The sequence below is a fragment of the Scyliorhinus canicula genome, chromosome 8, assembly GCF_902713615.1.
Source record: "Scyliorhinus canicula chromosome 8, sScyCan1.1, whole genome shotgun sequence".
NCBI lineage: Eukaryota > Metazoa > Chordata > Chondrichthyes > Carcharhiniformes > Scyliorhinidae > Scyliorhinus > Scyliorhinus canicula.
In genome coordinates, this window is record NC_052153.1 from 180145443 (window position 1) to 180166285 (window position 20843).

Consider the following 20843-nt stretch of genomic DNA (forward strand, 5'->3'; position numbering starts at 1 on the left):
TGCATTTATCGTATGTCTTATGTTTCTCATGAAAGGAACAATCTGCCAGGACTGTCTGCAGATCAATACTTTTGACTATACCTCGGTATACGTGACAATAAATCAAAATCAACTAGTCTCATTTTGAGCTGTGGGATTTCATGTTTTAAATATAATGAAGCAAATTTACATGAGTAATGTTACAGGGGATCTATATATTACACACATATATGTGTGGATAAATAAATAAACAAATCAGGATGTTTACCCACATTTCCTGTTTGTCATATTGGCAGCATGCATTGCAAAGTAAAACAGCTACAAATGAAACTGAACAGATCAGGGTTGTAGGAATCAAAAGCAAGATAAGCCAGAAATCAACAGTAAAAAATTTTTAAGGAATGTAAACAGCACCCGTGGAAAAAGAAACAGCTTTGACGTTTCAGGTCGATGTCAAATGTTACAGATGTGCAGGTTTAAACCAAGTACGGGTGGAGGAAAGAAAAAAGAAGTGAAGGGTAGAAGGTAGGAGGGATGAAAAAAGGATGATAGCGCAAGGCAAAATGGAGAAGTAATTGGATTTTTAAAGAAACAAATGACGAGTTCAGCAGTGATGTAAATAGGAAAAGCAAAATCATTATACCGGCTGCCTGAAAAAAATGGGAGCAGTGGTAATGATCTGAAGTTGTCAATGAGGAGTGTGAAAGGCTGTAAAGTTGACTAAGCTATTCCTTTAGCTTCACTGGAGGAAATAGAAGAATGAGGACAGAGGTCAGAGTGAGAGTGAGGTGAAAAATTTAAATTACAAATGGGAAGGAGTCATGTATGGGGGACAATGGAAGAATGGACTATGACATTATAAATTTTTAATATTTTTAAAAATGCATGATTAATCCTGGAGAACATAACAATAGAAATGATACAGTGAACCAACCAAACTCACTCAAAATTCTCAAAAGTATGAATTGTAACATTAAAACATTACATATTTCCTTATGGTGATCAAACTATTCCATAAGATTTTTGCTTAAGTCCAAAGATCTTAATCAATAACTTGTGCTGAGGCCCCAAAACTCCCTCAAAAGTCTTGTCTCGCTATTTTCTCCAGAGCTATTACTCTGTTTGCTGAACAGAGGAAACAGGATGATCAGAATGTTTCTCAGTGCACGTGATTCTCTGCCATTTGCATGCCATGACAATATTTCTGAGTTTTTGTTTTCCAAATGATTTGAAAGCTAACTAGAAGACAAATTTGGTAAATTTTTGTAGCATAAGATCCATATCAAAAATATATTCTTCTGACTTTTTATATTCTGGAGCAAGTCTAGCTAAAACGGAGGCAGGCATTGCCTGCACTTTGAGGCTTATACTTGAAATTCTAAACATTTATTGTTTATATAAATATTTAGTTATATAGACATGCTAGCTACTTCATCCCTTTCATGCATTGCCTTCTTCAGCATATTATCACATGCCTAGATCTTTTTAACTTTTCAGTGTTTCCAAACCTAAACACCCCACCTCCTCCTACATTGGCAGAACCCAGGATCTCCGCAGTAACAACAATTTACAAAGTGCCCTTAACATAGTGTTTCATGGGAGTTTTATCAAGCAAAATTAGAAAGTAAGCCACTAGAGGTTAAGGGCTTGTTTAAAAGAGGACACTTTAAAGGTGTGTCCTAAAGGAGATGAGAGGTGGAGAGGCAGAGAGATTTGGTGGACAATGGAAATCATTGATGACTAGATGCCAGAGGGTTATGCAGAGCTTTGGCAGAGTGTAGGAGACTACATAGGGCGGGCAGAGGCCATAGATGAATTTGACACATGGACGAGAACTTAAGTTTTATTGTCTGACCTGCCAGTGTGGATCAGCAAGTATACAAGTGATGGGTGAACAGGATTTGGCATGCATTAGTAGAATTTTGGATGAGCTAAAGCTTAAGGGGTGTGAATTTGGAAGACTGGCCATCATAGAATCATAGCATTTACAGTACAGAAGGGGGCCATTCGGCCCATCGAGTCTGCACCAGCCCTCGGAAAGAGCAACCCGCCCAAACCCACGCCTCCACTCCATCCCTGTAACCCCACCTAACCTTTTATGGACACTAAGGGCAATTTATCATGGCCAATCCACCTAACCTGCACATCTTTGGACTGTGGGAGGAAACCGGAGCATCCGGAGGAAGCCCACGCAGATGCGGGGAGAACATGTAGACTCCGCACAGACAGTGACCCAAGCGGGAAACGAACCTGGGACCTTGGAGTTGTGAAGCAACTGTGCTAACCGCTGTCCTACCATGCTGCCCCATGGTAGGAGAGCATTGGAAAATAAAATTCTGCCAGTAACAAATGCGTGCATGAGGGTTTCAGGAGCCAATGGGTTAAAGCAGGAGTAGAGAAGAGTAATATTATGGAGGTGGAAGCTTACAGTCTTGGTGGTGGACAGGGTATTATGATGGACGGTCAGCTCAAAACCAAAAATTAGTCTTCCAAAATCACCCCTCTCCACATTGTACTGCTGCACCACTATACTATACTGCCTCCATCACCGGTATCCTATATCCTCAACATATCATCTTCCACAGTGCTGCCAAAGCACAAAGTCTGATGTAACCTCTACCACTGGAGATCCACTAATAATAAGAGAAAAATGGAGATGTAAACATGGATAATCCTCCAGGAGTTCAGTTTACATTGATTTAATCACAAGATTCTGCATTTCAAATGCCATGTGTACTCAATACACAGATAGGCAAAAGTTGTTAGCAACTGTGTAACACAAATTGAAGTGCGGCAAAAAAAAATTCCAACACGCCTGTTAATTTTTGAGCCAATCAAAATTAAAATTATAATGTGATACGATAAATACATAGTACTTCTTAAAAGCTATGAATTATCTTAAAGCTCTCAAAAGCACAATTTTCTTCAAACTGACAGTTTGTGTTTCAGATTGGAACTTCAAACCTTGGTCACAGATGCATGGCTCGTGGGCCAATTTTCCGTACATGCAATACCACAGGAGAATTATTTGTGTACTTTAATAATTGTTTTTAAATGTAAAATAAACAGCAATTGATAAATTATTGGACGTGTCAAACTTCATTAGCGAGAAGGCAAGATGAATTCAGATGAAGACTCAAATCATAAAGGAGAAGAGCAGTACAGTGGCACAGGGATTAGCACTACTGCCTCACAATGCCAGGGACCCAAGTTCGATTCCCACCTGGGGTGACTTAGTGTGGAGTTTGCACGTTCTCCCAGTGTCTGCGTGGGTTCTCCGGGTGCTCAAGTTTCCTCCCACAGTCCAAAGATGTGCAGGATTGGTCATGCTAAATTGGCCTTTAAGTGTCCAAAGATGTGCAAATTAGACTACGGGGATAGGGTGGGGGCCTAGGCTGAATGGCCTCCTTCTGCACTGTCGGATTCAATGGATTCTATATTAGTGCATAGGCTGAGACCAGGAATTTGAGGATACAAGCACGCCACCACATCAACCGCATGGTACAGTCATATAGGAAGGATTAATATAGGGAGGATTCAATAAGACATGCAGTATTTTCACCTGTCCATTAAAGTGATAATATCAAGGCAATTATCTACAATGAAGTCATGGATAGTAAAATTTTAGCTACAGTTGCAGTATTGCATACAGTTTTGAGACACTGTATTGTCGAGGAAGATATAAAAGTTACAATAGCTGTAAATTCTATGATACAGCACAGATTCACCAAATTGTTACTAGCAAAAAGGGATTACAGTTACCAAGAGATATTTAAAAAGTAAGAGATCCAAAGACAGATCATGAAGTGTTCTAATGAGATAAATAATGGTAGCTTTAATTCTCCTGGTTAGTAAGACAATAATGAGAGCTGATAAACTTAAGATAACAAAAATTAAAGGGTAGGCGTTAAATAATTTATTTCCACAGTGGCTGATAAGGATTTGAAATTCTGTGACACAAAGTATTGTTGAAGCAATCTATAAACTGTTTTAAGGGAACTGTTTTAAGTTGAAACTAGAAAATTAAAAGTTACAAGGACCAAGTAGATCAGTGAACGTGGATAAAGTTGTTCATGTGATGAAAAGCACAAGATGAGTTTGCTGGGCCAGATGTCTTGTTTCGGTGCTGCTTCTAAGTAATTTACAGTTGAAAATACTTACTGTTATATTCGGTTCAGATGGCAAAGTATCAGGAATTAGTGATTCACATTTAAATCGTGAGTGACTTTTCACAGGATAACTTGAATTCTTATATGGTTGAGCCTTGATCTAAAATGAACACAATAAGAAAACAGTAATGTTTTCTGATTGTTAGCATCTTAATAGATAATTACTGCTTCACTTATAGATGCAACATATATATATGGACATACTATAAATATTTTAACAAGATTATTAATATTATAAAGTTGATAATAATTTAAAGAGAAAAACCAAAGTACTTATTAATAAAGTTGATTTAATGCAGTCTTCATCCCATCATGACCACCACCAAATATTGAGGAAAAAAACCCAGGACATTTAAAAAAAATATTTGTTCATGGGATGTGAGCGTTGCTAGTCAGGCATTTGCTGCCCATCCCCAATTGCCCTATTGCAGCTGGTGGTATGTCGCCTTCTTGAACCATTAGTCCATGTGCTGTAGGAATATCCACAATTCAGTCAGGAAGAGTTTCAGCACAAGGAAAATTGTTCATTATATGTTATACTGGAGATTTTATTCCTCAATCTAGCATGACATGGTTGCATTTTAATAACTACCAAGTAACAATTGGAAGGGAAGAGTTCAAACCATTTAGTTCAAACTATCAATAGATGCAGCAAAGCTTCACATTTCGATCTGAAAAGTTAACGCAGACACATGACAGTCTTCTTTGTTAAAGGAAGTATGCAGTATTTACACTGGCTCCTTCTGGACAAAAAAGGAAACAAAAATAGATGATCTAATACGAAATATTGAGATATCAACGTCAATTTTTTAAACTCCCCTGCCTGCCAGAAATAAAGTGAGGGGTGAGGGATAAAGTTCAAATGGGGTGAGCAACATAACCCCTCCTTTCCCATTCCAATTGAACAGACTGCACTTCTAAATTGCAGGCTACAGGCTCACCTGTCCTAAGGCAACAGGATCCTCTTTAAATTTGCAGATCGGGTTCGGATTACAACTCAAAAACCAATCTACTAGTTTAACAATGTATCTGACTATAGGGGGGCGGCTTCCTGACCAGGCTAAACATGCTGGGAATAAGATTAATTTAACTTTTTTGTTTTAAATGTCCTTTTTTGTCTCTGAGGAGCCAGAATAAATCCTGCATATTTTACAGAGATTGTGCTGTCAGCCACTGAAACATCAGTTGTGAAGTAAATGACATACTGCCACACCAAGACAAAATTAATTGCAAAGCTTGAAACTTTAATCTGTTTGATGCAACAGATGGAAATAAGCATTTTACCACATCCCTTTAGTTCAATAAGTTCCACTTCCTGAAAACATATGGGAAATTTACTTAAAATATGACTTTTTTGTCCTTAAAACAGCGGTCAGCTGAGCCATTCAGACCAGGACTGTCTCAGGTTTGATCCTTAGTCTGTGCTGAGTTAGACAATATCAGCTAGGGTGGTGATGAAAACGCTGCTACTGATTTCAGTGCCTATTGATTAAGGAGAGGAGAAAAAAACATCCAGGGCATTTGCTCCTCATTGCAAAATACAGAAGTTTAATTGGCATACATGATTGCTTTCCGAAAATTCTTTACTTTAAAATTCTTGTTAGCCAAGTACCTTGTTGAGGCTGCTCAGTTCCTTGTGCCTTTTCGTTACAATGTTTATTACATCACAAGAAAGCTGCATCTTTCTTTCCGCAAAACCATAGTGTAGAAACTGGTCCTTTAACAGTAATGGTTTGTACTGGAACTGGTCGCGTAGTAACTATAAAAACGAATAGTAACAAGAGATGGTAAAGTACACTTTAAAGTGAATTTATATCCTGTTTGGTTTAACAAGTGTGCTTAAGTTAGAATTTCAGACCTTCATTCAGATATATCCCTGCATACTGAAAAAACAAATTTAAAAATCTCAGTAATTTAAACTTGTTATTTAAGTATTTTTAAAAGAATTCACGAAGGCATGAAAATGCATATTCAAACATAGCAGACTGTAATCTAAAAGTACCATGCTCATGACTCCTGATTGCACATTCATTGCTTTTGGCAAATATTTTCTATCACTAGATTTTCTGTTTTACAAATATGCAAACGGGACATACACAAGAAACTGCACAGACTACTTTTAAAAAAGCAATGATTCTTCCAAAAAAAATGTTCACTGTCAAAATGTTTTGTCAGAATCATTTCTTCCAAAAAAAATGATTCTGACAAAAACACATCAGTTTGTGGGCACATTTAATTGTTTTGTTCTGCAAACATTAGATATATTTTGTAAAATAAATCTAAAATATCGGACACTGAAAAAGTTAATATTTTTAAATTGGAAAACATTTTGCAATTTTATCTTTGTATCGACTGTTGAACCTGCTAGTGGCATGGCATCAACATTTTGTTTTTAATTAGGCACATTCAAAAACAATTAACCCTTGCAATAAATTTGAGCTATACGCAAACCACATTAGATTTAATTAAGGAAGTGAACCTTGAATGAAGAATAATGAATGCAAATGACGTATTTGAACTGAGTCTGCAATTGAAAAAAAAAGTCCTTCTTGATTTACATATTGGAGAAATAGGATTCAGTACCAGCTCAGTGGTAGATGCTTTGAACCACCATTTAAAACTTAAGATTCATAGCTTCAATTAGAGTTGCAAAAAATTCAAAAAGTTAGAACTCAATGGAAATTTCATGCTCATATCACCACTGAGCCTGTCCATCACAATTTATTAAGGATGATTTTGACATGGACATAGAGCAAATTTAATATTTGCTGATTTATAGTAAATTCAGAATCATAGAAAAACTATGAATCAGAAAGGTAGCAAATACAGCTAAATGCACACATGAGGGGAAAAAGCAAAAAATTAAAGTACGCCTTAAATTTTTTTTTCATGGAGTGCAAGAGTATATAATGTTAGGGGATGTAGATGCACAGAATTTTAATAACAGGACTGCAATTGGAATAAAGTGGATTCCTCAACGATTGGAATTTTTCTTTTACTGTTTATGTACTTTAAACCTTCCAGAATTTTAAAAAGTTCAATTAGATCTCCCTTGTAACCCTGTTAGTGTCAAATTACCACAACAATCAAAGGCGCCTACCGATCAATCCCCCGACCACACTTGGACCACAAGATGGTGCTCCTTCTCCCAGCATACATGCGGAAACTTAAGAGAATCTGGTAAAGAAGGTTTTGCAGTGCTAGTCTGAGGCAGAGCTCCTAAGTGATTGCTTGGAGTCAGTGGACTGGTCCATATTTAAGAACTCAGCAACCAACCTTTCATGAGTATGCCACCACCTTCATAGACTTTATCAGTAAGTGTGTAGAAGATGGCGTGCCAAAGAAAGTTCCCCAACCAGACACCATGGTTTAATCGAGAGATTGACTCCCTAATGGCCAGTCTGAGGCGTTCAGGACAGATCAGGACAGGACCCTGACCTCTACATGAAACGCAGGCTGTGTGAAGATATGCATAATGCAAGTTTGTACATAATGTTATGCACGACCTCCGACCACTAGGTGGCAGTGCAAACCCATCACGTCACCATGTGATTTGGGAGTTGGTCATGCTGGGAGATAGACATATTTGCAGTAGTTCCACAATAGTTGATTAGTGTTAGTTGTTTCTTATTTTATTTATCCTAGTTATCTTACCACGCAGTTGTTCTGCAATAAATTATTTTAAACTACATGTTCTGTAGTTCATCATTCACTTCGGCCAATATCTGCAAAGTCATCAGGGATGTCAAGGGGCAATATCAGACCAAGCTAGAGTCACAGACTAACGTCGCGGACACTTGTCGGTTGCGCCAAGGCTTAAACAACATAACAAGCTACAAAGCGAAGCCATGTACAATCTCCGGCAGCAGTGCACCCCTTCCCGATGAACTTAATGCATTTTATGATCGGTTCGAGGAGGAAACCATCAAACCGTCACATCCATACCTACCGTCACAGCTTCCAAAGTCTGATTGGCTTCTTGAAAGTGATGCATTGGAAAGCGATGGGTCCCGACGGGGTCCCTGGTTGTGCACACACATCCGGCGCGGACTAGCTGGCGGATGTGTTCGCGGACATCTTAAACCTCTCCCTACTCTGTTCCGAGAAGGCAGCACGGTAGCAGTGGTTAGCACTATTGCTTCACAGTGTCAGGATACCAGGTTCGACTCCAAGCTTGGGTCACTGTCTGTGCAGAGTCTGCACATTTTCCCTGTGTATTCCTCCGGATACTCCGGTTTCCTCTCACAGGTCCCACAAGACGTGCTGTTAGGTGAATTGGACATTCTGAATTCTCCATCGGTGTACCCGAACAGGTGCCGGAATGTGGCAACTAGGGGATTTTCACAGTAATGTCATTGCAGTGTTAATGTAAGCCTACTTGTGACAATAAAGATAATAAAAATATATATATAGGTGAGATGCGAGAGATTTAGAACTGAGATGAGGAGGAACTGCTCACAGAGAGTGGTGAATTTGTGGAACTCGCTGACTCATAGTGCGGTGGAATCTGAATCATTAAATGTTTTCAAGAAATAGAGATAAATATTTTTGATTAAAAATACAGGTTAAAGGGATATGGGCAACAGATGGGGATGTGGATTTGAGAGATCAGCCATGATCTGATTAAATGGCAGAGCAGGCTCGAAGGGCTGAATTGTCTACTTCTGCTCCTAGTTCCTGTGTTGAATTTCTAGGTTTCTACAAGACAGGAATCTATTATCTAATTACAAAAACTAAGTGTACAGTATCTTGTCAGCTTCCAAGATGACAAAAGATATCTTTAATATTTTTGAGGTTTATTGCATATTCTGGTGAAGGAGGCTTGTGGTTGTGTGCATCTGTGTGTAAAACTAAGTTAATTAAGCTGGGGACTGGTTGGCTCCAAGGGTTATAACATTAAAGAGGTGGAGGTGTGAAAGACATGCATTTGAAGTAATTAGGGTCATATTCAATTTTCTACAAAGCAAGCAAGCAGTAGGACAAAATTTGTATTTGGAGGTGTTGTTATTTTCAGTTATTAAATTTCAAAGAGAAGGAAGAAGACTTTAACAAATTGGATAAGGTCATAAATAAATAAGGCTCGGTTATTAAATTCTATTTGACCTGAAAATGGGGGCAATAAGGAGAACATGAAAGACTTTTATATTCTGGGAAAGTTAAGTTTCAGAGAGGGAGTAAGGACAATGGAATCCCCAAGATGAAAGAGCAGAAAGAATGGTAAATGAGGGGAAAGACAGTGAGGGAATTTCATAATTGAGGACCTAACTGAAATGGAGGAGTGATTAAAATCAGGGATATGCGTTAAGCCAGAATTGAAGGAGTATGGAAATGTTGGAGCGTTGTAAGGCTGAAGGAGATTATAGATATAGGAAAGGGAGAACCTATTGAGGAATCTGAGGACGAGACTTTTAAAATGGAGGCATTCCAGGACTTCGAGCCTACGCGCACAGCAAGTACATCAGTAAAGGATGAATCTCACTACTTTGAGTGTAAATAGTTGAACTGTTTCTAATATTCAGTTTTAATTTTGCAGGTCAATGTATGATTTGCATTTTGTGCCAACACTTAAATGTCTAACCAACAGGGAGAGATGGTAAGATGATACAAGTTAAAGAACCTTGAGAGGAACCATTCTGTGTCAGTGACCCTTCACAATTGAAAGTTTAAAAGCATGTACTGGTGGCAGCACAATTTCATCATTTCATATTAAAGTAATGAATGACTCAAAGTTAAAAGCATACAGTATCTTACTAATGGAGCATGTTTTGACAAATTGGTCTGTATTATTCTGAAAAATGGTTTTGCCAGTAAGGGATAAATTGTAAATGTATTTAACTTAAACAAGAGCCTCAGACTTGGACACTCATGAGAGCATTCTGTTCTGAAACAGAATTCATTACTAATCAAAAGAAAAACATTTGCATTCAGTTCAACTCAAATACATGTAACATTTAAGAAAGATGAAAGTGTTCCTATCCCAAAATGCTGTTAATTTTATTGAAATCTTTAATGCTAGTTTGCAACTAATCCCAAATCAAACTAAAAGTATAAAATTTAAACATAGATCTGGTCAGGTGGTACTAATTCCAAAATGCCCAAATGCCAAATTACTCAACAGTTAGAAGCTCTAAACAACTGCAGAGTTATTGGTTTATTCCTGACATTTCATCAACTGAAAAGCTACATTCTACCAGCACAACAGTACACAAACTATTTCAACCTATTTAACCTGCTTACTTCATTGGTCTTGATTAAAAAAAGCATGTGGCATTAGAACAAGATAGACAACAGGAATCAGTGGTTTCAGGAAAAAATAGTTATTTAGTAAAGATGTCACAGCCCTCCAGACCTCGAGGAAGTCTTGTGCCTTACTGAAATAGTTATACAGGATGTTAATGATGAAAAGGATTACTTTACAGCCACGTTACACTCTACATTTAATAGCAGGTATTTCAGAGACATGTAAGTGGACAAAATATTTCAACACACATGACGGTTTAACTCAGTGAATTTACAGCATTTGAAAACTACGAAAATAAATCCTTGTCAGAAATTAAAGTGCAAATGACAATGTGCAGAAGGGAGGACAGAGAAAAAGAAACTTAATTCTTACTTATTAATAATCTTACAACAGTACATGTTCCCAGTCTCATAAATTCCTATGTCCACATATGTAATGGAAAGCGTCTATGTAAACATTCATGCCATAATTACACCCTACCAGCGACTGTTCCGCAACACCACTGCTGGCAGGAGGGTGCAATTACAGTGTAACACGTTTGCATAGTCAGTTTCCATTCTAAACGTAGACATAAGGATTTATTATGGAATTATAAATACAAGGACAGAATTCATGATTGTAAAATAGGGATTGTATCATATTGGCATGTGTTCATCATCATCCTGCACACTAGTTTCGTCTGAAAGCTATATTGCTTGCCGTGTACAATGCCACCAGTGAAATGAGAGTTTGATACCCAGTCCCAATGGCAACGTTACAGTGAATTATCAGCTTGGTTCAGTTGGTAAGCACCCTTACCCTGGAAGTCAAAATGTTGCAGATCAAGCTCTGCATCACGACTACTCTAAGCCAATACACTGGTGCCAAGTTGGTGGAGGTGCAGTTCTTTCAGAAGAATAAACGAAATGGTGGGACCAATGAATCCTGTGAACCCTGGACATCAAGGGATAAACAGCATTGGATAAAGAGATAAAGGAAGGGTTGTGGCAGATGTTAAGGGCTCAAAGCAGCAGAAGCCCAAGGGGCATGTAGAATTTGGAAGATGAAACTTAAAAAGGAAATTAGAAGAGTAAAAAGGGGGCATGGTAAAATAAAATAAATCCTAAGTTGTTTTACAAGTACATTGAGGGTAAAAGGATAACTAGGGAAAGAGTAGGGCCCACACCCACAGTGGTAACTTGTGTGTGAAGCCAGAGGACATAGGTAGGGTCTAACTGAATACTTTGTGTCGATATTCACCAGTGAGAGGGACAATGTGGGTATAGAAGTCATAGAACCATAGAATTTACAGTGCAGAAGGAGGCCAATCAGCCCACCGAGTCTGCACCGGCCCTTGGAAAGAGCACCCCTACTTAAGCCCCACACCTCCACCCAATCCTTTATCCCCGTAACCCACTCTAACCTTTTTTGGGCGCCAAGAGCAATTTAGTTATGGCCAATCCACCTGCACATCTTTGGACTGTGCGAGGACACTGGAGCACCCGGAGGAAACCCATGCACACACGGGGAGAATGTGCACACTCCACAGACTGACCCAAGCCGGGAATCAAATCTGAGACCCTAGAGCTGTGAAGCAACTGTGCTAACCACTATGCTACCGTGCTGCCCCTAAGGAGAAGGACTGTGATAAAACTAAAGTGATTAACACAGACAGTGAGGAGGTTCTGAGTGGTCCGGCAGGCTTAAAAGTAGGTAAATCTCCAGGGCTGGATAAAATGTATCCCGGGCTCTTAAGTGAGGCAAGGGAGGAAATAGCAGGAGTGCTGTCAATAATTTTCAATCCCTCTCGAGCCACAGGAGAGGTGCCGGAGGACTGGGGGATAGTTATTATTCAAGAAGGGAGGGAGGTATAAACTAGGAAACTGCAGGCCAGTCAGTCTAACCTCAGTGGTGGGGAAGCAATTCTGAGAGACAGAATTAATCTGTATTTGGAGAAGGATTAATTAAGAACAATCAGCATGGTTTGTTAAGGGAGGTCATGTCTGACCAACTTGATTGAATTTTTCGAAGAGGTAATGAGGTGCGTAGATGAGGGAAATGTGTTTGATGCAGTAAACTTGGGCATTGGATAAGGTCACACCTACGGAGACTGAGAGTGAAGGGAAGAGCCCACAAGAGACCATGAGATCCAAGGGAATTTGACAAAATACAGAATTGGCTGAGTGGCAGGAAGGAGTGTGTGATAGTCAAGGGGTATTGTTCTGACTGGAAATCTGTACCAAGTGGGGTCCCGCAGGAATCAGTGTCAGGGCCCTTGCTGTTCGTGGTTTATATAAATTATTTAGACACGAATGTAGGAGGGTTGATCAGTAAATTTGCAGTGGTACGAAAATTGGTGGAGTAGTAAATAGTGAGGAGGATAGCCTTAGATTACTATCCTAGTGAGGAGGATATAGACAGATAGTCAGATGGGTTGATCAGTGGCAAATGGAATTCAATAAAAGCCGAATGGATGGTTGGCATTTATAGCTAAAGGAATAGAATATAAAGGTAAGGATGTGTTGTTAAAACTGTACAAGGCACTGGTGAGACCACACGTGGAGTATTGAGCACAGTTTTTGTCCCCTTATTTGAGGAAAGATGTAGTGACATTGGAAGCAGTTCAGAGGAGGTTCATTAGGTTGATTCAAGAGATATAGGGTTTATCGTATGAAGAGAGACTGAACAGTTTAGGCCTATACTCTCTAGAGTTTAGAAGAATGAGAGATCAAATTGAGGTATACAGGATGATAAAAGGTATGGATAAGGTAGACGTGGAGTGGATGGTTCCTCTTGTGGGACAGGCCAGAACGAGAGGTCACAGTCTTAGGATAAGAGGTAGCAAAGATTTGAGGAGAAACCAAGAGAGCAAAGAGAAAAAATTGCTGGGGCCTTGAGAGAAATCTTTGTATCCTCACTGGCAGAGGCGGTCCAAGAGGATTGGAGAATAGCCAATGTTGTTGCTTTGTTTAAGAAGGGTAGCAAGGATAATCCAGGTAATTACAAGCCGTTGGTTCTTACGTCAGTGGTAGGAAAATTATTGGAGGAGATTCTTTGAGACAGGATTTACTCCCACTTGGAAATAAGTGGACATGTTTGTGAGAGGCAACATGGTTTTATGAAGGGGAGGTTGTGTCTCACTGACTTGACTGATCTTTTCGAATAAGTGATGAAGATGATTGATGAGGCTAGGGCAGTGGATGTTGTCGACATGGACTTCAGCAAGGTCTTTGACAAGGTCCCTCATGGCAGACTGGTACAGAAGATGAAGTCACACAGGATCAGAAGTGAGCTGGCAAGATGGATACACAACTAGCTCAATCATAGAAGACCGAGGAAGGGTGCGTTTCTGAATAGAGGTTCTGTGACTAGTGCCTTTCCTCAGGGATCAGTGCTGGTATTGTTATATATATATATATAAATGTTTTGGAGGAAAATGTAACTGGTTTGATTAGTAAGTCTGCGAATAACACAAAGGTTGGGGGAATTGTGGGTAGCGATGAGGACCAGAGGATACAGCAAGATATATATCGATTGGGGACTTGGGCAGAAAGATGGCAGATGGAGTTTAATCCAGAAAAATGTGAGGTAATGCTTTTTGGGAGGTTTAATACAGCTGGGAAATATACAGTAAATGGCAGAACCCTTAAAAAGTATTGATAGGCAGAGGGATCTGGGTGTATAGGTACACAGATCACTGAAAGTGGCAACGCGGATGGAGAACGTAGTCACGAAGGCATATGGCATGCTTGCCTTCATCGGCCGGGGCACAGAGTTAGGCCGCACTTGGGATGTAGTGTTCAACTCTGGTCGCCACACTACCAGAAGGATGTGGAGGCTTTGGAGAGAGTACAGAAAAGATTTACCAGAATGTTGCCTGGAGGGCAATAGCTATGAGGAGAGGTTGGAGAAATTTGGTTTGTTCTCACTGGGGCAGAGGTTGAGGGGCGACCTAATAGAAGTCTACAAAATTATGAGGGGCATGGACAGAGTGGATAGTCAGAAACTTTTTCCCAGGGTGAAAGAGTCAATTACTGGGGGGCATTGGTTTAAGGTGTGAGGGGCAAGGTTTAACCAGGGTCTGGTTTAGCACACTGGGCTAAATCGCTGGCTTTGAAAGCAGACCGAGGCAGGCCAGCAGCACGGTTCAATTCCCGTACCAGACTCCCCGAACAGGCGCCGGAATGTGGTGACTAGGGGCTTTTCACAGTAACTTCATTTGAAGCCTACTTGTGACAATAAGCAATTTTCATTTTCATTTCATAAAGGAGATGCACAAGGCAATTTTTAACACAGAGGTTGGTGAGAGGCTGGAACTTGCTGCCGGGGAGGTAGTGGAAGCAGATACGATGGTGACTTTAAGGGGTGTCTTGACAAATATATGAATATGATGGGAATACAGGGATGTGGTCCCTGGAAGGGTAGAGGGTTTTAGTTCAGGTGGGCAGCATGATCGGTGCAGGCTTGGAGGTCCTGTGCTGTAATTTTCTGCGTTCTTTGCACTTCTCCCAAAGGACTGTGAATCTGTGGAATTCGCTACCTCATAGTGCGGTGGATGCTGGGACAGTGAATAAATTTGAGGACTTCGACAGATTTTTAATTGGTAATGGGTTGAACAACGCAGAATCGCCAAGCAGAAACCTATTGCCAAGTTCTGCACACGAATACGGCCTCAACCGGGATCCTGGATTCATGTAGCATTACATTCATCCTCCATCATCTGACCTGGGCTTGCAAAGTCCTACCAACTGTCCTGGCTTGAGACAATTTACACCTCTTTAACCGGTGATTATCCCTCTCTCCAGTTGCTCCGTCTGAACCTGTAAAGACTTAATTACCTGCAAAGACTTGCATTCAAAGTATCGTCTTGTATCTTTGACTTTGTCTGTATAAATGTTTCTGGAACCCGCCTCTTAATTCACCCCAGGAAGGAGCAGTGCTCCGAAAGCTAGTGATTCAAAACAAACCTGTTGGCCTTTAACCTGGTTTTGTAAGACTTCTTACTGTAGAGATTTAGTTATGGAGAGATTGGATAGTCTGGGTTTGCTTTCCTTGAGCAAACAAGACAGAGGGGGTAAATGATAGAAATATATAAAATTATGTGGGGCATAGAGTAGACAGGAAGAAACCTTTCTTCTTGGTTGAGAGGGTCAATGAACAGGAGCATAGATTGAAGGTAAGGGGCAAGAGGTTTAGAGGGAAACCTTTTCACTCAGAAGGTAGTGGGAGTTTGGAACTCACTGACTAAAAAAGGACGGTGAAGGCAAAGACCCTCATAACATTTCAGAAGTATTTAGGTGTGCACTTGTGATGCCAAGGCATACAAGGCTATAGGCCAACTGCTTGAAAATGGGATTAAATACTTTGGTAGTTATTTTTCACCAGCATAGGCATGATGGGCCAAATAGCCTTTTCTGTGCTGTAGACAACTACGACTCAATGTTAAGTCAAGATCTTATACTTTTTCTTTGATTCATTAAAGATTTGAAGAAGGACCAAAGTCACATCTTGCCCATCTCTACCAAAACAGATCAGCTGAACCGCATCTCACCACCATTTATGCAAACTGATTGTGTGTGAAATGGCTGCCATGTTTGCCGACAAAATAATCTTCACGGGAATAATTGGGCTTTACAAAAGAGCTTTATAAAGGTTCTCGGATACTAGTCCAGTGTTTTTAAAACTTTTCTTCCAGGGACCGACTTTTGCCAAGGCCAATTTTCTGGACCCACCCCGACCGACCTACATGGCCCATGCCACGTTCGCTTACCTTTAATGCAAAAGGGAAGCCTGCTTGGTCCTCATGATCTCATTTGAATCAAGTTCACAGGAGGAGAGGGCAATGTGCACATCAGGTGCAGACTTCAACCAGGAGAAAAATCCAACCTCGCACATGGAGGTACTTGTGAAGGGCAATAGCAATAAAATGTTTGTTTTACTCAGCACTAGATACTCCTGGGAGATGCAATCCCAGAATTCTGACAGTAACATTGGCCTTTGCTGTGTTTTTAATGTGCTATTATTAGCACATTATGCTAATTGCCTCCCCTGATAATCTGCTGAAGAGAGCTCTTCACGAGAGTCCAGGGCAGGACAGAGCAGTACTAGTGTAAGCTCTGTCCAGAGCTGCAGATAACACACATAGGCTTTGCAGCCTTATTTGCACTTGCACGGGCAGCACGGTAGCATAGTGGTTAGCACAATTGCTTCACAGCTCCAGGGTCCCAGGTTCGATTCCCGGCTTGGGTCACTGTCTGAGCGGAGTCTGCACGTCCTCCCGTGTGTGTGGGTTTCCTCTGGGTGCTCCGGTTTCCTCCCACAGTCCAAAGATGTGCAGGTTAGGTGGATTGGTCATGCTAAATTGCCCTTAGTGTTCAAAATTGCCCTTAGTGTTGGGTGGGGTTGCTGGGTTATGGGGATGGGTGGAGATGTGGGCTTGGGTCGGGTGCTCTTTCCGGAGCCAGTGCAGATGCGATGGGCCGGGTGGTCTCCTTCTGCACTGTAGATTCTATGATCAGCCGTGATCGTGATAAATGGCAGAGCAGACTCGAAGGGCCAAAAGGCCTCCTCCTCCTCCTATCTTCTATCACGGGTCAGGTACAACAGCGTAGTCTTTTCATCTGGAGTCAGCTGTAAATTAGTAACTGACTCTGGGCTCTCAAACCCAAAAGGAATGTTTCACCCATCACTTCTCTTTCAAAATCTCAAACGTCTCTCATATGCCAGTAGTTCCCTGCAGATAACACACATGGGCTTTGCATCCTTATTTGCACTGGCACAACTGACAAAACCATACTTCAAGAAATCATCTTTATACGGCTTTGTTCCCAAGCTAAGTTTATTCTTTGTAGGCTGTTAACCAGAGACCCTGGAGCTCTGTACAGAGCTTACACTAGCACTGCTCTGTCCTGCCCTGGACTCTCCTGAAGAGCTCTTTCCAGCAGATTATCAGGGGAGGCAATGGCATAGTGATATTCTCACTGGACTGGTAATCCAGAGATCCAGAGTAATGCTCTGGGGACAGGGTTTCAAATTCAATAACAATCTGGAATTGAAAGTCTAATGATGACCATGAGACCATTGTGCATTGTTGTAAAAACGAATCTGGTTCACTAATGCCCTTTTTGGGAAGGAAATCTGCCATCGTTACCTGCTCTGGGCTACATGTGACTCCAGACCCACAGTAATGTGGTTGACTCTTAAATGCCATCAGGGATGGGCAACAAATGCTGACCCAGCCAGAGACTCCCACATCCCATGAACGAATAAACAATAAAAATTAAAAAAATAAAGATTCTGTTGCAAAATCCTGTCCAGTAGGTACACTGCCTATTTAAGAGTCTCCAGATTTTAAGAAAACAATCCATCTTAACAGTCCTCTTATTAATAGGTAGAAAATGGAAGCAACTATGTTCCGTAATTTGGTGCAAAGTGTATGCGCAGGGCGTGGCCAGCTCTCTGGTGCCTCTTCTGGTCTCATTTATTTTCATTTAAAAAGGTGGCAGTGACCGTCATTCTCAATGTAAAAGCAGGTGGCAGCCATTGGGTGCTTCTCACATGGTTGGGACTACTGCGGGAACACCATGGCTGGTCACCACACGACCCTCCCAACACCCGCCCGTGACCCACCCACGGATCGTGACCTGCACGTTGAAAAGCCCAATACTATAAAGACAAAAAAATGTTTTGCATTCTCAGTTTTGCATAATTTGACTGCCATACAGCACCTATTGATAGTTAGGGATAATGCTGCGCTCAGCTTTTCTCCAGTAATCTCTACTCAGAGCATTGTAACAGCATAGAAGGAGGCCATCAAGCCTATCATGCAAATTAAATTTCCTAACAGTCATGTTTATAATAGTCAAATTATGAACTCTAACCCCTTGGAGACATGTTGTAAAATATCAAACTTTCCACTTCCAAACTACACTAATTTATGTGTAAGAAAGAGTGCTGGATAAAGTCAGAGTGAAAAAGATCAAGGAGTAAGGGAAGGAGTAAAGTGAGAGAAAAACAGTACGAGTGACCAAAATTCTTTCAGTGAAACATATGAATACGACAAAATGATGAAGGGAAGAGATAGGATGGACAGGATAAAATTGTTTCCCCTGGTGGAGAATTCAGAACCAGGGGACATAGATTGAAGATCAGTGGCAGAAGGTGTAGAGGGGACGCGAGGAAAAACTGTTTTTTACGCAGAGGGTAGTGGGAGTCTGTAATTTGCTGCCCGAGTTAGTGGTGGAGGCAGAGACTCTAAAACTCTTCATAAAGATGCCTGGACCTGCACCTTAAGTGCACTAAGCTACAGGGCTATGGGCCTGGTGCAGGAAGGTGGGATTAGAAAGGACATCTGGGTGTCCTAGGGCTGGCATGGACAAGATGGGCTGAATATCCTCCCTCTGTGCTGTAACTTTTCTATGATTCTGTGACAGTTATGAGGGATCACACTCCCTGCTAGCTCAGTGAGAAAACATACAAGCCAGCAAGGTCACAGGTTTTCTCCTAGTTTTGCACCAAGTTAGATGATCTCAGCCAAGATGGGAGTAAAGCTATTTTAAATGCCGTTAGTGCCACCAAGCTGGGGAGGATGAAAATAAAAACACTTGTTTCCCAGCTGGCATGCTTACTCAAACCATGTACCTTCTTGCCTTGCACCCTCCCCTCCAGTCAAGCTTGACCACATCCAGTGTATTCTTCCCCAACTTACTCTGTAGTACAATTTAATGGTTGCTGTAGCCATCCAATATCTCATCTAAGTGCTATTTTAAATGACACCAAATTCTGACTGCCGGCAGGCTAGTAAATTGTGGAGACGTCAGAGATAACCACAGTTGTTCATTTTGCAGCAGCACAGGGTTGGATCAGGAGCTGCATTCCTGTCTATTTCTTTTTATTCGCTACATCTCAGTAAAACTGGCTGAGGTTTACTATTGGTGTTCAATACTTACACGTTCATGGGATATGAGCTTCGTTGGCAAGAGCAGCATTTGTTGCCCACCCGTACCTGCCCTTCTCAAGGAAAATTAGGGGTGGACAACAAATGCTGGCCTTGTCAGCGAATCTCACATCCTGTGAACTTTTAAGAAGAAAGTGACCTTCCTGAGTAGGTGCCAATAGGTAGCACAACATATTTAGTCACATATAACAAAAGGCAACTTTGAAAGGGGTACCAGGGTTTGCTGGCATTAGAAAGCTCACTGACAAGAGAAGTGGAGGAAAGGATAGAGAACTGAAGGAAAATATTCAAAGGGTAACAAAGGACAGCGGGTGTAACGTATATCAGTAATTTACCACAGGGTGATTTACTGATCGCAGAAATTTAAATGCTTGGAAATTTATTAAACATATATACAAATGTTAATTTATAAAAAGGCTAAACAAATTATATTTCTACAATGTATTATGTCTAACGCCCACAGATTTTAGTGCTCAAGGTGGCTCAGCAGCGAAGCAAAGACAATTGTACCTTATAAACAGCATCAAGGAAACGAGAGTCATTCTTTCCTGTAAGTTCTGTTCCAGATCCCAATAGCTGCTCGGTCACATATGTAGAATAGGAGGTGAAGGCATAGCTGATGATTGGCAGAAAGGCAGCAGGATCACCCTTAGCAAGACTACAAAACATAATATAAAACCTTAATTAGTTTATACTTCCTATCACCATTAGTGGTCTTCGTACATTAAGCTCACTGAACACAACTGACAGCTGCTAAATTGTCTAGTAATTCCCACTTCATTCAGAAATGACAATTTGCATAATCAACCTGGTGCTGTAACTATACGGAGCAAGAGGTCTGTGTACTCAAATGTGCCAAGTGATTTTGGACCAGACCATGTCATAACATTCAGGTCTGGAGATAAAATGTACACGAGTACTCATTCAATGCAAAATCAGATTTCTACCACTGTTGCAATTTGCCATTTCTCATAAATTTGTACTGGTGTCATGCACATTTTCCCAACTGTCTAACAATTGCGGTTTTATATTACCATAAAATTTTCTGCGCTCATGTTATCTTAGTTAAAAAAGAACATCACAATTATGCAGGTTAGTTCAAACAGAAGTAGCTATTTTGACCTTTTTAAGCACAAATCTGCCTCATAATATAATTTCAAGGCCAAAGAATTTGAGCTCAAGATGGTAGAGATTGTGACCAAATGCATTAGTATTACTTCAGGAAAGCTACATTTCATATTAGGGAACAAAATTTGACTTTAATTAGCATAGGAAGATTACTTTGTTAATCAAACAAAATATAAAATTTACAAGACCATGTATATTATTCAAGAAACAATCTAAGTTGATATTTAATTATCGCAGTAATTCTCAATATTGATATCAACAGAAAACAAACCTCTATCTGTAACAACAATTTAACTAGAATGGATGTTATGGCAAAGTAGCTATACTCTGTAGTTGTGTTCTAATTTATTTTGATATTGGATATCTTGACATTTTAATATAATTGCTCCAC

At 40.5% G+C, this 20843-nt stretch overlaps 1 protein-coding gene across 1 annotated transcript in view; it reads right to left on the bottom strand.

Annotated features, from left to right (window-relative positions):
• The window catches only part of cep44 (centrosomal protein 44), a 109830-nt gene that overhangs the window by 50262 nt on the left and 38725 nt on the right, over positions 1 to 20843 (bottom strand). Inside the window, exons 3-5 of the mRNA XM_038803907.1 lie at positions 19835 to 19983; positions 5761 to 5907; positions 4141 to 4248 (exon numbers count right to left, since the gene is read on the bottom strand). Coding sequence (XP_038659835.1) covers positions 4141 to 4248; positions 5761 to 5907; positions 19835 to 19983 — 404 coding nt within the window. The remainder of the gene's footprint in view (positions 1 to 4140; positions 4249 to 5760; positions 5908 to 19834; positions 19984 to 20843) is intronic.